Here is a 14,036-nt window from a genome sequence, read left to right as displayed (position 1 = left end):
ATCGGGCGGGCGATTAGCTCAGACAGCTATGAGCGTCGACTCGTGCATGGACGGTATGCAGCACCCGCCGGTTCATATGACTCTCAACTATGTCTGATAATTCCATTCTTTCCGCGCTATTGTATCCCTCAGCCTGCTCCCCAATCCTTCCAATATATCTCATTATTCGTCCAGAAGTCCTCGCGATCTGTCACCGGCGGCGTGAGGCGAGGCCACGAGCAAGGACTGATCCGATCCTTATGTATGAATGTGAGCAGCGAGCGAGTGTCGTGCGAAGCTGATCATGCACGGGTGGTCGGCGAGCCTAGTCTCCACTTCAGAGCTCGTGCAGAGCTTCAGCGTGTGCAACTCAACAGGGCAAGTCTGTGATGCACGTCTGCTCGGGGAACGGCATTAACGACGAGGGAGGGACGTTCGGATGGTGACTTACAGAATGTACATCCATGCGATTCGCTTCGCGACATGGAGTTCGCGAGAATCGATCTGATCGTGTCAGCGATGTTCGCACAGACGTAGGTGCGGCGCGTACCTGGTGATGGTGCGTTGAACCCCGCACGGGATGCCACATGTTTCAGGTGAGCGAAAGTGGTGATTGAAAAAGCGGCGGGCCAGAAGTTTCGTCAAGGAGCCAGCACGTTTGTGTCTGCGTGGCATGCTACAGGAGAACGAGCGCTCGACGTATATGATGGAAGGATTCTGACAGAAACACGCTGGAGATATCTGATAATATCGCTCAGAAGTGGACATGCGATGCGTATGGTCGGGCACGGTTGCATCTAGTGGCCGCGCGGGTCCAGAGGGCATGGCCTCAATCTGTGCGGAGTGGCGTGAAGGCGAGAGCGGTCATCGGAAAGCGAGAAAGGTACGGTGCGAACATCGTCATCGCGAGCCGATCTCGCTAGGGCGCCGGCCGTGCGCTTTGGCTTGGGGAAGTCGGTCGCCATATGTTGCGAGCTGTGAACTTGAGAGCATATGATGGTGCTCTCACAAGAGCCGAGTACAAATGCTTCAAGTGTGGGAGCGTGGTAGCATATTGGGAGCAGATTGAAACGAGTACGTCTGTGTGCAAATGAATGCGAGCGCAAGTGATCTATTAATTGAGGAAAGCACTTACTGATGGTCGAGTGCATCATGGCCCGCAACCGGTATTTTGATGCATATCTTCTCTGTTTGAGAGCGCGACGACGCCTAAAATCAATGGCAATTCGGGACAGTGCGTGAGCGGTGCATACGTCCTCCAGAGCTGCAGCTCCAGCCTGGACAAGTCTGGCACGCCAGTTACTTGCATGACTGATTCAGACATCACAAGCCACACCTTGGCCACAGATGTCGTGGGCGGCATCATGCGTGGACAGCGGCTGAGTGCACGTCACCGTGAACTGAGTTAGGACATGGTCATGACATTCACGACATCTCAGTTCGAAGCTTGCATTCGCGTTCACATCAGCTGTAGCATAAAATACGTACTTCTACCTTACTTCTCCCTCCCTAATAGTCATGCCCGCTCTCTGTAAACATCGGTATAACTGGCCCTAAGGAGCGATGAGCGATGAGCGACGAGACGAGAACCCAGACATGAGCATACATTTGGTCTCACCACCATCGACGTCATCTCTCGTCCACACAACACCTAAAGCCAGGGCGGCCACAAACGATGCACCTCCTCATCACATACCAGCGGCAAAGTAATGCCGTATGCCTTATCATACGACAGCGTCCCAAACTTCACCGACTCGAAATTGCCTTGCAGCTGGTCCTTCACGGTTTGACGAGGTGTCCAGTGTCCATTCTCAGGATTAACCAGCCCGATATACAGGTGCTTGATGCCAAGCTGCGCACGGTGCGAGTGGACTGAGTCCAGGACGATGTTACAATCACTATCTTTTCGGATGGCGATACGCAATGTCGTCAGTGCGGGACAGAGAGGCGGGTCGATTGGGTCGCGGAAGAGTGTGAGAGCGTCGACGACACTCGTCAGACCTTCGATGTTGACGGACAGCGTCTCAAGCGCGGTCATCTGCCTGAGAAGATTGCGGACACGTTCAAGGCTGAACACCCCGTGACATGCGTCCCACTCGAACGTGCACAGATGAGAGATGCTGGAAAGGGATAGCATCCATAACTCATCGAATGTGGTCCAATCCTCCGGAGTCGTGCGTCTCTCGACCGCAAAACGGAAACCAGAAGAGGCTCCGGCGACGATGGCGACGTGAGGCTGTAAATGCGGTTCTTTGGATTGTTTTAAGGCATTCAATGACCACGTGGATACCAATTCCAAAATTTGACGGCCATGACCATAATGCGTTATCATCTTTTTGATCGAGACAGACACGTCTTCATTTAGCCGAGCGTCCCGGAAGACATAATCGATGTCATCGACCCACATATGCTGGATCAGCAACCGGCGCAACCGAGCGAGTGACACAGGCTTCGTGTCCGTAGGCTCGTGATGCTTGTAGCCGTCAGCGCCGTCAGTCACACATCGCAGACCGAGATCGACCAGGTTCGGTGTCCCAGCAAGCAAGCTGCGTAATTTGGCGCAGAATTTGGGTATAATGCAAGATTTGATAGCCAAGAATGTCAGATTGGCGAACGCATTGGTGGGCAGCCAACGCACACATGACAGTGACAGGCGCTCCAGACACGGGGTGTGATTGTCGAAGAGCTTGAGTGTCCCATCTGGCATATGACTTTCGTTATCTTGCAATGCAAAAGACCGCAACGAGGGCGCAGACATTCCAAAGTATTTTCCGTTCAAGGACCCTGTCCAGTACAGCTCTTGGATTCGGTATGAATGCTCCACATTTTGGAGAGCGCGCGCAACAGCATAACCGGATTCCAATTCGTCTTATTCAGAAGCCAGCACCTTGAGCGGGCCTTGGCCGGACCCTCTTTAGCAAGATACGACCTTCACGTTCCCAATATGTTTCAATGCCATTCCAGAGCTCCCGGACCCCCAAGGCGATCTCTTTCCACTGATAGCAGACAAGCATGAGACTGACTGCTCTGCCCTTGTCAATCCAAGTTGGGTTCCAGGCGGTGCTTATATAGCGCCATTCGTAGTGTGAAGATCTGTATCGAGCTAGTGTGACGGTGCAGGTCGTCACGAATATCTCCCGGAGTACTTCGGCAGGAAGACGGTTGATCGCGACGTGGGCATTCCGTTCGCGCCGCATAGCTTGAACCGTAGTCTCGGCTGCCTTGATCAGCCTCTCAAGATCCTTGAGCTATATGCTGTTATTTCAGTCTGTTGAGCTAGATTGAAAGCAAGCGTTACTGACATGAAGTATGCTGAACGCAACGAAGTCAAGATCAGTACGGATAATGCTACGGTCAGGGCGGACAGAGACACACCGTTGGCGAGTGTCACCTTGCTCGAGCCTAGAAGAGTGTCTTGATCAAGTCCGACGTACTCAATTCTTCGAGTGAATATAATTTTTCATCACCTTCCTGACGTGGCATTGTCAATCAAGTCGAATTTGCGACGACAGTATTCTACGAGGAGAGTTGAGGTGGCACGAGCAGGCAAGGAGAGAATGTGGCGTTGTGGTTCAACTTGTGGCGAGCCTCCCAGTGGCTCCTCCCTCTCTCTTGTTTAGTGCCGTCTCGCGCAACTGATCCTATGTACACCCATCGCACGACATGCGCCCTGCGCTTTCTGTCTGTACACAACCCTCCACTCGCATGATGCACTCGCTCAAGTCCAAATGCACGACTGTGCCCTTCTGTGCGTCCGTGGCGAGTTCGATTATGAGAGTGCCCCGTCGCAACCCCGCCATCTCACCGTACCCACATAAATGACTGTAAAGTCGGTCAGCAGCAAGCATCCTGGTGAGCGACATTGCTGCGTGATGGACAGTGCATCTCGCTAGTGAGTTTTACTATCATCTTCAAACTTCACGGGCCGTAAGCATTCCGCATCGGGCGGTTGCTCAACTGTTCGAGGCTCTGCCACCCGTGCATGGACGGTGTGCAGCACCCGCCGATTCGTATGACTCTCAATTATGTCTATTAACTCCATTCTTTCCGCGCTACTGTATCCCTCAGCCTCCTCCCTAATCCTTGCAATATATCTCTTCATTCAAGCAGAAGTCCTCGCGATATGTCACCGGTGACGTGAGGAGACGCCACGAGCAAGGAATGGCACAGGCCTTGGTGGTTAAAGCCGATCTTTCATCACTCATACGATAAGCTCGCGTCCAGCATCTCGCAAAGGATGAGAATACATGGTTTTGTTGAGATTTACTGCACAGTTACAAGACCTGTCAACCGCCGGAACAAAGACCATTTTACTACTTCTTGACGAATATACCCACTCGATGCCAGAACATATATCCCTCATTCTCATCATCTCGACCGGCAGACACCTCTCCTGATTGCCAACAGTTCATCTTCGGTACCCATATATGTGTGGGCCGGTCAAGACAACAACCATCAAATGCTCTCTTCCAGAGCGGTGTCCAGAACCTCTGCCACCATGCGACATCCTCCCTTGGGCTAAGGACGTGCTCATAGAAGAGAAAGTGTCCTCCGGGCTTCAGGACCTGATCAATGAGAGCACGCAGCGAGGTTTCCGGGGAGGGAATGGTGCAAAGGGCCAAGATAGAGATGATAGTGTCAACTGCATGAGGCCCGCCAAGAGCAGATACTATGAGCGACGTTTCCTCTGCACCATAAGGCAAGATCAAGAGCGTCTCAGCCGCCTCGGAGAAACCAGCGTTAGCGGCGTTCTGTCGGATTTTAGGGTGCATATGCTGGTTGGGCTCGAGCGCAATGTACTTGGTCACTTTCTCCCGGTCCAGATATTTTATTGTGTGTCCATGACCTGAAGCGAAACACATAAGTACCTCTCACACCAGATCAGGATTGGATGTACTCACCTGCGCCGAGGTCCAAAACAACACCCCGCGCATTACCGGGGATCAGGCGTTCCTTCACAGGACGCGCCTCCTCGTCTATGCCATCCGCAAATGCCACCCACACGTTGGCCATGAAAAGGCGCGACAGCGCGGCAGGACGGAATAACAGCAAAGGATCGCGCAGGATGGCTATTATGGTCGGGAATAATGTCGATTGAACGGCTAGCCTGAGATCGGCCAGCAGCGTGAACACCTTGTAGAGCTGCATTTCTCAAGCGGGGGCGAGGTGTAAACGGGTGGTGGATAGCGCTGCTCATGCGACCGCTTGCGGACGCGCACGGCATCAGCGACTCCGCCCTTCGCACGCAAGCTCGTGCACGTGGCGCGCCGGTTTCGGCAGGTTTCCCGCGTGCCCTGGTCATTGCCCTCGCCTGCGCACTCCATCCACTTGGGTGGAGAGGCGCCGAGCGCCGGTTCCAAATGACCATTAGGAGGGTTCCAATTACAATGTTCATTCGTCTATAGTAATACATGGTCGAACCGTCTGCCATCTCGCACCATGAGCCAGTTTACACAATGGGAGATATTTTCAGCGTGCATGTGATGGAGCATATGATGAAACCATATAAGTAACAAGCGATATCGTTCGTGACTCGGCGACGGTATTTGTCTCAGACGCACGGTGGAAGGAGCGAATTGGGGAGTATAAGACAGGCCCCAATGTTGGCGTCTCGGCAAAGAAATCCTATGCGCGGCAGGCGGTCGAGTTCGGGCGGAAGAGAGCGGGAGCGGAACAGACGATGATGACGAGCTCAGCGACTTCCAGGTGTCACTTCCGATCAGCATTTGCATCGTGGGAGATGTTTGCGGGTGAAGCGACAGTGTACAATGCAATCGTCGCCTCCCGTCCATGGCAGAATAGATGGGCGCATTCATGGTTGAGATCCGTCTCGAGAATACAGGATCGACCGGTTTCAGCACTGTCATGATACCAGGCTGAGTGATCTCGCGCAAAATACCTGCTTGTAAAATGTCTTCCTCCAGCATACACAATGCCAATGAGTGAATACAGAACATCACCGGAAACAGCAGACAAAGAACAAGTATTCTGGAGAAGAATGGAGGGTTGACCAGCAGAATCAGGTCGTTGAATCTCCAGTGCGAACATTGGTGGGGCATGTTCAATCACAGTGGTGGAAGACATCGGATGAAGACACGATCGGCATGCAGGTCCATTCGCATAATTGAACACTAGACGTAGACAATCCGTCGTGGTCTGAACGGTGGGGCGGGGTTCAGATTGATCCCAATGGAACGGGTAGACAGAGAAGGTGGCGGAAGAAAGGTGTTCCTGATGTGAAAGTGACGTGAAGCTGCAATGTGGACAGGTATAAGTTGAACAACCGAAAGGAGTAGAAGATGTCAGCAAAGTGGAGACGACATCAAAAATAGCACATTCCATGGTGCCAGTGCGAGGAAATCGCTGCGGATGTAAGGATGACAGCTTATCCCGCATAGCATCGCGAACAACTTCGAGCAGATGAAGGTCAGATATACTTGCCTCAAATCCTGTTTGAAGACATCGTAGCGCCGGATAGAACATTGCCAGATGTTGAAAATGGGTAGATCCATAATCCTGTAACATATTCCACAAAACTGTAAGTGCAGCATCATAAGCACAGCTCCAATTTCGGGCATCCCACAATAGGCCCGTCGCAATGAAAGATGGCGGGGCCAGATTTGGCATGGGAGATCTCGCACTAGAACTTCGAACCCGCTTTGGGCTAGACGGTGACGCGCTGTCATCGTCGGCGGTACGCTTACGACCCGTAGTTGAACTCATAGCTGGAGCTGATTTGATATGAGGCGTAGAGGACCGCGGCTGATCGAGCGCAGACTGAGCATTGAGGTGTTGATCCTTTCCGACAAGTCGCCAAGACACAGGCTCAGAAGGTGGTAATAAAGTCGTTGCCAGAGTGTTCCGCCAATCAAGTGCAGAGTCTACATGAGGAGGGACAAATCGAGCGCCGAATACAGACTGGAACGATTTAACCAGTGAGGCACGTGTGCAACCAGCAATAGAAGAGGGGAGGTTGTCGAGAAATCGCAAGTGGTGTATTTCATCCAGTAGTTCCAGTTCACGAAATTCTCGGCGCAAATCGCCGCTAATACCGCCTTGTAGTTTTGATGCGTCGAAGCCTTCGAGTATTAAAGTGCCTGACAGGGAGGCGCTGCGAGACAGGCAGGTGTACATCGACTGATGACCTCTGCAATATTTGAGGTGACAGACATTAATGGGGCGTGTGCGTCCTTGTGAGGAATAATCTGTCATTGCGAAGTCTAAAAGCACATTCACCTGGAAGCGATCAATATATACGGCGGCATCATTTGGTAGGATACACTTAACGCGTGTCTTTGATCGAGACAATGGTATCACGTCTGGAGGAAGCCCTTCAATCTGTACAGTGTGGGGAGGTGATTTAAGACGTACAAATAGAGTGTCCAAAATGTAATGACCATGCTCATCCAGGTGAGAGTCCCAATCGTACACGAAGCCTTCGGCACCGTTGGTTGCACACAACTCCGTCGCTTCATTGTTCTTCAGCATCACAGGCATTCCGGGACACAACATCAAGATGCCAGCGCGATGGCCAGTTAGAGCTGGAGGCAGTGTCCAGAGAACATCCTGTACCTCGCTAGTAACGTTATCGGAAGTTCGACGAGGATTCCAGGTGGAATCGGAACTCCGCTGGGTACGTCGTATAGAGTCTGAACGTGGAGAGGATGACCACGAATCCACCGAGTAAAATGGTGTCAGGGACAGGTTATTGTCAGACGCAAAACGCCGGGCACACATTTCGTTTATCACGTCACGGTGTGCGTTTAACCCGGTGATGATAGAAACGTTGCGGAAGCACGGATCTGCAAAACATTCGCTTAAAGGGTCACTGGCATCGGTAACGACCCGAGTACGTAATAGAGCGATGTCATCTTCGTCGCAACTTTTGTATCTCATGTTTATCAATGCAGTGCGAAATCGAACGTCGTCTTCGGACATCCCTTGTTGGCGCATATTTCTACGCAAAAGAATCACTGTGGTAAACTGATGCCATAATGACTTACCGATGGCAGCTTGCTGCGAGATCAGTGTATTAGCAATCGACCAAGGCCCAACACTGTTTGAATACAAAGAAGCCGCATTCCTACCCGCAGGAGGCAGTTGAGCAAAATCGCCCGCAAGAATGACGCTTAGACCACCGAAAGACTGATCGGTAATGCCCAATGCCTTGCACATTTGGGCACTAATTCGATACAAGTCTACACACGATATCATAGACACCTCATCAATGAACACAGCATCTACACCCTGAAGACGATCACGAACTTTAGATAGAGAGGTAGGACTGCTATTGCCTACATGGTCAGAGTTGTTTGAGAATCCTAACACAGAGTGATAGGTTGAGCCTGAGATTAAGCACGCAGCTGATCCTGTCGGTGCCATGAGCAAAAATCGCCCTGCCTCTCCACGCCGTGTAAGAAAGGTGCTGACAGCTCGAATGGAAAGTGACTTTCCAGTGCCTCCAATACCTCCTAGATACATCCAAAGAGGTTCACATTCATGGTGGTGGAGATGTCGAGCACAAACACCAAACATCCGTTGTTGTTCTTCATTGAGGTTGAAGGTATGCATGATATCTTTCATTAACGATATCGTATTATCCTCTAGTGAACGAGGGACACCATCAGCATGAGCTATATTGGACTCATCGGCATTGAACGTCAACACAGTTACCGAGTTTGGAAGACATCGGGTTGAGTAACAATCAACGTTGATATCTCCATGTGCCACTTCGAGCCGTTGTTGGATGACAGTTTGTTTTGCAGACAACACAGCTGCCTTCCATGCAGTGGCAGATTGTCTGGGAATATCGATGACAGGTTGAATATCAGTGCTTGGAGACGAAGCTGTCCTATCAGTGCGCAGTCGGCCCAATAGTGTTTGCATTTCCGACGTGAGGGCTGCATTGTGAGAGCTAACGTTTCCTAGACACGTAAGATGATCATGAAGCATTGAAAGTAAATGTTCTTGGTTGGCATCTGACATGACATTAGACTCATCTCTCTCAATGTCCAGTGAATCCAACATCAAAGGATTGAGAAATCCCAGACCCAACGACAAACGTTCACTAGCGAGCCGTTGCGCAGAAAAATCATCACGCGCATCTCGACATTCATACAGAACATTCATGTTGGCCATAACCTGAACATGGTGAGATGCGAACGTGGTCCGTTGAAATACGGCATCCCAGCTTTCACTCATTGCTTTAATATCAATTCCCGAACGCCAACCACGTGGGTAAAAAAATGTAAGCATCGTTTGACAGTAGGTCTCCCGATCCCCTTTGTCGTGACGGGGAAGTGCTTTGCCAAGGAAAGTGAGCACATACTGATTAGATGTATCAACATCTGTGACAAAGTGAGTATCATGAAGCGGATGTGCAGCCAATAAACGGTTTGGACCATGATCATCGTCGATTCCTGTAGCCGCTGCATGAGAGGATACAGACCGACGTCGCCTGATGACGTCGGTTTGGATGAGATAGTCGTAAAGACAATAATGCTCGTACCTAATCGGACGATAAATGTAATCATTGATCTTGTTCAGGGGGACGATTTCACGTTTCGACTGACCAATGACCACACGATCTCTGTCGTCATTGTATCCGTCGATGTTACAGTGTAAGTCGGAAATGGCAGATGTCGATGCAATGCCTCCGGATGTATTCACGACATAGTTGATGTACGGAGCCCAGAAGAACTTCTTAAAGTGTATGTTGGTATAATGGTCTGGAAAACCAAGCAAATAGGAACATACCATTGGACCACCAATCTCCATTTTCGCTGATAGAGCATTGACTACTTTCGTGACAACCATCCGTGCCCGATCCTCGTTTGATCCTGCATGCGACATGGCCTCGGTGTTAGCGTCCAACACGGTGCGTACAGTCTCGAATATAGAATGTGTTTTAAGAGGAGATTTAGTAATATAGTCAGTAATGTACGCGATGATGGCACGTACTTGAGTTCCTGATAACAGACAGGTAACATCTGTATTGCATCTGAGAGCGTATGACATCACAGGATTGAAGGTGTTGATCCATGGCTCACTTTTTTTGAAGTGAATGGCTCCTGTATCAATATCGACCTCAGTGGAAGGGTGCATATCGCGAGGAAAGCGTGCCCGGCAGAGACTATCAGATGAGCGACGGCAGCCTTTGGAATGATTAGTTTGTAGCCGACATTGATGGCGATTTGACATGTAGACTACTTGGTCTGCGTCACGAAGAACTTGACGGTATGTATCATTTACCTCTGCTTCAGTAGAAGTGACGGGGGGGCGCAACGGTAAAACGCATGTCGCCGAACGGCCCTCACAGTCATCCGATTCAAAATCAGTGCTGCGACCATCAGTACTTTCCTTAATTTCGTTCGAACTTCCCGTCGAGTAGTCACCTTGATGACAGCTATCCAACCAATCTAACATAGCCTGACAAAATGCGAGATCGTTCAGTAAGCGTGACCGTATTTCGAGAGGGCTTAGGGAGTTAAGGATCCAAAGTAATATATGCATGTGCAAAGTTTGCCGACCCTGGGATTCAACAGTACCGTAGTAGGCAGATGTACGCCCAAACAGGCCATCGTTGTCCGAGCCGATTCGCAAGATGTGCGTAATGAATGAATTCACCATGAAGTCGAAAAAACGAGCGCAAGCGACCGGATTGTCAGCAATGAGGTGCAGCCTCTCAGCATATCGAGGATACAGGCTGCATGGATCAAAGATATCAATTGTCTGACCACAGTAGTATAGGCAGAGAGGATGGTTGATATCGACGGGCGAAAATGTAATGAAGAAGAGTGGTACATTGCGTGCAATAATGAGACTTTGAATTTCATTTCTAAGCTGTTTGCGTTTCGCAGATGACCCATCTACATGCCCAGCGACATAATCAAGAATCGATATTAGTTCAAAACACTTTTCTTCATCCTCATCCACAGGACGGAGATAAACTCCATCTTTACCCCGATCAACAAGCCGCTGGAGAACGTCTGGTTTCACAGATAGTACGCGGTCTGCCACCTCGTGAAAGTTCCGACGCTCTGTCAACAAATAACCGCCTCTTGTTGAATCTCGGATCTGCTGTTGATTGAAGACAATGAACGGGAAATAATAGTCCGTTTGAAAACGGCGGTCGGCATAATACAGTAATGACCTGATGTGTATAGCCCGATCAAGACGGGTTTTTATAAGAGGATTTTCAACTCCCCCGAGGCCATAAGGAAAAAGCCACGGAAACATACCTGGCAATAGCTTACTGTTGTGGTATATGCTTTCTGGCTTAGAACCATGGCCATATCCTAATACAGCTCCCCCTCCATGGAAGTACTGCAGAGCCGTAATAATTCGAGACTTATATGACATCGTCGCGACATCAGCAGCGGACAACCCATGCATGACAAACGGACATGGACCATCATTCGTGCCCCGTTCTTCGTCAACCTCATGCACAGACATAGCCTCTGAAGGAGTGCTACCGTCCGAAAACCGTCGAAGAACGGTGACAGGTGGTTCGTTTTCCGGATACTGGGAAAGGTTCTCCTCAGAGATTGACACGTCAGCATAGTCACAGTGGTTAAGCATAAGCCATCGCAAAGCTGCAATCACAGCATGGTGGCGGACTAGCAACGGAGTGCGCTTAAAATCTTCCTCACTGGGTCGACAGGGACCGGTGAATAGAATCGCGAGCACTTCATCTAGATCGCGCCTTGGCGGAGGTAACACATTGTACATTTTCTCCACAGGTTGGGAAAAGGCAATCGCATTCGCGATCATTTTCCGTTGACCTTTTGTAACTTTGACAACGAACGAATTGTGCCGAACTTTGGCAACCAACATCTGTTTGACAAATGTCAATTCATGTAAGACAAGTGGAACATCGCCAAGCCACAGTCCATTCGCCAGTGCGCATCTCGGTAATCCACGTTTGCGTTCCAATACAGATCGACAGGAGTCGCACCAGTGTATGAACCTAACACCGGCCGTAACGTGTACCGCATCAGCAAACAAGACGGGCCCATTCAACGTCGTAACGGGGTCTGTACGGGCACTACGCTCGTACCGCGTTACGAACTCTCCATCCCTACAAAGAGGAGAAAGGTCAATGGTTTCCATTCGTACCGAACTGATGTCACGTCCAGGAACTAAGCGTCCACAGATGGCACACGGCTCTTCATACACAGCACCATTGTCCATTGAATCGTGCCAATCCCGCAAGATACTCAAACGATGTTCGTCACTCAACGGCTTCGGAGGAAACGATGTCGAGCTAGGGGCACTCGACGTCATCGGTAATGATTCGGGCAGAGCCGCCTGTGCAAATTCCGGTATGTCAACAGATTCGAGAACGCGAAACGATGGATATACCCTGGAACACAGCCAACAGCGATGAGCTAAAATGTCCTGCACAACTTCGTTCAGGGTCCACGAGCCACACAGCGCACGTAACCCATGAGCACCAGCAACATCGGTAAGTGAACCGAAGTCGAGTCTGCCAATGAGATACTCGATTGGAATTTCTGACACAACGCAACCAAGTTCGACATCAGGCACCCCCATGCGGCAATCGACGACACCGGTAAACATGTATCTTTCACTACCCGTCCACCGAAGTTGTCCGCTCAAGATCGGGAATCGGTTCAGCAGACGGCAATCGAATATGCAGCGTCCGTCAGGTGTAAACGTATGCAACCCGTCGCTCACATATTCGAAAATCGCAACGGTCGATGGACATACCATATCACATTGATGTTCCATCAACAAAGATTGCAGACCGTTCAGCGAGCGCATTCGCGCGTCACGCCCTATGCGGTGCAAACGAGCAGCGTCCCTCATAAACCCAATCGGACACCGGTGAGCAATGAACGAGAGAGGGATGTCAACTGCGACCGCAGTAACGTTTCGTGACCAGGTGGAATCCATCGAGCCTATGAGCTCGAACCCCTTAAGCGATACCGTCGAATGAACGGATAGGAGGCAGCGCGAACCAAACATGACAGGGAAGTCCAGTAGTTCCTCTGTCCGAAAAACGCAAGATCTCCGAGTGGCACCCCCCACCGAAGGGCTGCCGTAGCACTGAAAGCGATGCGACAGCGCATGCTCGGTACCGGCACCCCCCACCGGAGGGCTGCAAAATCCGTTAGAGCGATGCGACCGCGCACACTCAGTACCGGCACCCCCCACCGGAGGGCTGCAAAATCCGTTAGAGCGATGCGACCGCGCACACTCGAAACCAATCCCATTAATGTGGGCTACAGTCTGACGGGGCTGCGTGTGCTCAGCAACATAGTTCGAAGTATGTATAACCTGTTCATGGCCACGTATCCAGCGATGAACGGCGTACTCGACGAAGAACAACGCAGCTAATACAAATGTACGATGCCATTAGAACATAAGTCGACATCGTAATGAGCAACAGTAACGTACCGTGGAAAGCGAAGTTGGCCGCGATACGTATACATTGCTCAGAGGCACGTAAACAGTGAGGGACGACGTAGTCGACGGAGAACAACGCAACTGATACAAACATACGACGCAATTAGAACAGTCGTCGAGATCATAATGAGCAAGAGTTACATACCGTGAAAAGCGACGTTGACCGCAATACATATAGCCCGCTCAGGGGCACGTAAGCAACGATGGACAATGTAGTCGACAAAGACCAACGCAACTGATACAAATATACGACGCAATTAGAACAGTGGTCGAGATCATAAGGAGGAAGAGTTACGTACCGTAAAAAGCGACGTTGACCGCGATACATGTAGACGTGGGCGTCGCCATGAAAAGGCCGAGTACGAGCGAGTGATAAATTGAGAAGTGTTGAGTATATAGAAGTTCAACCGACGAGACGAAGAGACCCAGGCCAGGGAGCGAATGACGTAAAGAGAATGATGATGTAAAAATATTCCCTTAAACAGGTCAAACTGCACCTTAAGGATCACGTAAGCCGCAGGCCATCCCCGTACTGTAATAGCCAAATTTGTCATTTGGAACTCATCCTTCAGGGCAACGCTGTCCACCGGGCATTTCTGAAGGCACCCGCAACGACTCCAGACGCT

At 50.5% G+C, this 14,036-nt stretch overlaps 11 protein-coding genes across 11 annotated transcripts; all 11 read right to left on the bottom strand.

Moving 5' to 3' along the window:
- Positions 1-742: 742 nt before the first annotated feature.
- On the bottom strand, positions 743-972 carry LAESUDRAFT_729517 (uncharacterized protein). The gene has a single exon (XM_040909644.1). It carries the CDS (start codon positions 942-944, stop codon positions 777-779), a length of 168 nt encoding a protein of 55 aa, XP_040760754.1. The 5' UTR covers positions 945-972; the 3' UTR covers positions 743-776.
- Positions 973-1,402: 430 nt separating this feature from the next.
- LAESUDRAFT_814869 (uncharacterized protein) lies at positions 1,403-3,227 on the bottom strand. Its single transcript, XM_040914637.1, has 2 exons — positions 1,586-3,227; positions 1,403-1,532 (listed from the first exon to the last, which is right to left on the bottom strand). Exon 1 carries the CDS (start codon positions 2,735-2,737, stop codon positions 1,631-1,633), a length of 1,107 nt encoding a protein of 368 aa, XP_040760753.1. The 5' UTR covers positions 2,738-3,227; the 3' UTR covers positions 1,403-1,532; positions 1,586-1,630.
- Positions 3,228-3,603: 376 nt separating this feature from the next.
- LAESUDRAFT_729515 (uncharacterized protein) lies at positions 3,604-3,992 on the bottom strand. Its single transcript, XM_040909643.1, has one exon. It carries the CDS (start codon positions 3,840-3,842, stop codon positions 3,621-3,623), a length of 222 nt encoding a protein of 73 aa, XP_040760752.1. The 5' UTR covers positions 3,843-3,992; the 3' UTR covers positions 3,604-3,620.
- Positions 3,993-4,192: 200 nt separating this feature from the next.
- LAESUDRAFT_684338 (S-adenosyl-L-methionine-dependent methyltransferase) lies at positions 4,193-5,186 on the bottom strand. Its single transcript, XM_040905849.1, has 2 exons — positions 4,881-5,186; positions 4,193-4,825 (listed from the first exon to the last, which is right to left on the bottom strand). The coding sequence occupies exons 1-2, from the start codon at positions 5,125-5,127 to the stop codon at positions 4,293-4,295; spliced, it is 780 nt and encodes a 259-aa protein (XP_040760751.1). The 5' UTR covers positions 5,128-5,186; the 3' UTR covers positions 4,193-4,292.
- A 628-nt stretch (positions 5,187-5,814) lies between these two features.
- LAESUDRAFT_601345 (uncharacterized protein) lies at positions 5,815-6,558 on the bottom strand (the record flags this gene model as incomplete). Its single annotated transcript, XM_040903059.1, has 1 exon — positions 5,815-6,558. A coding segment is annotated over one exon (744 nt), but the record flags the coding sequence as incomplete, so codon positions are not given.
- Positions 6,559-7,002: 444 nt separating this feature from the next.
- LAESUDRAFT_602069 (uncharacterized protein) lies at positions 7,003-8,193 on the bottom strand (the record flags this gene model as incomplete). Its single annotated transcript, XM_040903073.1, has 1 exon — positions 7,003-8,193. A coding segment is annotated over one exon (1,191 nt), but the record flags the coding sequence as incomplete, so codon positions are not given.
- Positions 8,194-8,298: 105 nt separating this feature from the next.
- Positions 8,299-9,831, bottom strand: LAESUDRAFT_660533 (uncharacterized protein; the record flags this gene model as incomplete). The annotated part of the gene is made up of 1 exon (XM_040904877.1): positions 8,299-9,831. A coding segment is annotated over one exon (1,533 nt), but the record flags the coding sequence as incomplete, so codon positions are not given.
- Positions 9,832-9,852: 21 nt separating this feature from the next.
- LAESUDRAFT_660557 (uncharacterized protein) lies at positions 9,853-10,491 on the bottom strand (the record flags this gene model as incomplete). The annotated part of the gene is made up of 1 exon (XM_040904878.1): positions 9,853-10,491. A coding segment is annotated over one exon (639 nt), but the record flags the coding sequence as incomplete, so codon positions are not given.
- Positions 10,492-10,515: 24 nt separating this feature from the next.
- On the bottom strand, positions 10,516-11,217 carry LAESUDRAFT_660460 (uncharacterized protein; the record flags this gene model as incomplete). The annotated part of the gene is made up of 1 exon (XM_040904869.1): positions 10,516-11,217. A coding segment is annotated over one exon (702 nt), but the record flags the coding sequence as incomplete, so codon positions are not given.
- Positions 11,107-11,751, bottom strand: LAESUDRAFT_622771 (uncharacterized protein; the record flags this gene model as incomplete). Its single annotated transcript, XM_040903296.1, has 1 exon — positions 11,107-11,751. A coding segment is annotated over one exon (645 nt), but the record flags the coding sequence as incomplete, so codon positions are not given.
- A 1,151-nt stretch (positions 11,752-12,902) lies between these two features.
- LAESUDRAFT_762226 (uncharacterized protein) lies at positions 12,903-13,758 on the bottom strand (the record flags this gene model as incomplete). Its single annotated transcript, XM_040913067.1, has 5 exons — positions 12,903-13,165; positions 13,200-13,337; positions 13,402-13,491; positions 13,556-13,645; positions 13,710-13,758. The coding sequence occupies 5 exons, from the start codon at positions 13,756-13,758 to the stop codon at positions 12,903-12,905; spliced, it is 630 nt and encodes a 209-aa protein (XP_040760744.1).
- Positions 13,759-14,036: the final 278 nt, after the last annotated feature.

This window comes from Laetiporus sulphureus (assembly GCF_001632365.1).
Source record: "Laetiporus sulphureus 93-53 unplaced genomic scaffold LAESUscaffold_43, whole genome shotgun sequence".
NCBI lineage: Eukaryota > Fungi > Basidiomycota > Agaricomycetes > Polyporales > Laetiporaceae > Laetiporus > Laetiporus sulphureus.
The sequence above is the reverse complement of the archived record's forward strand: the minus strand, read 5'-3'. Positions and strand labels throughout refer to the sequence as shown.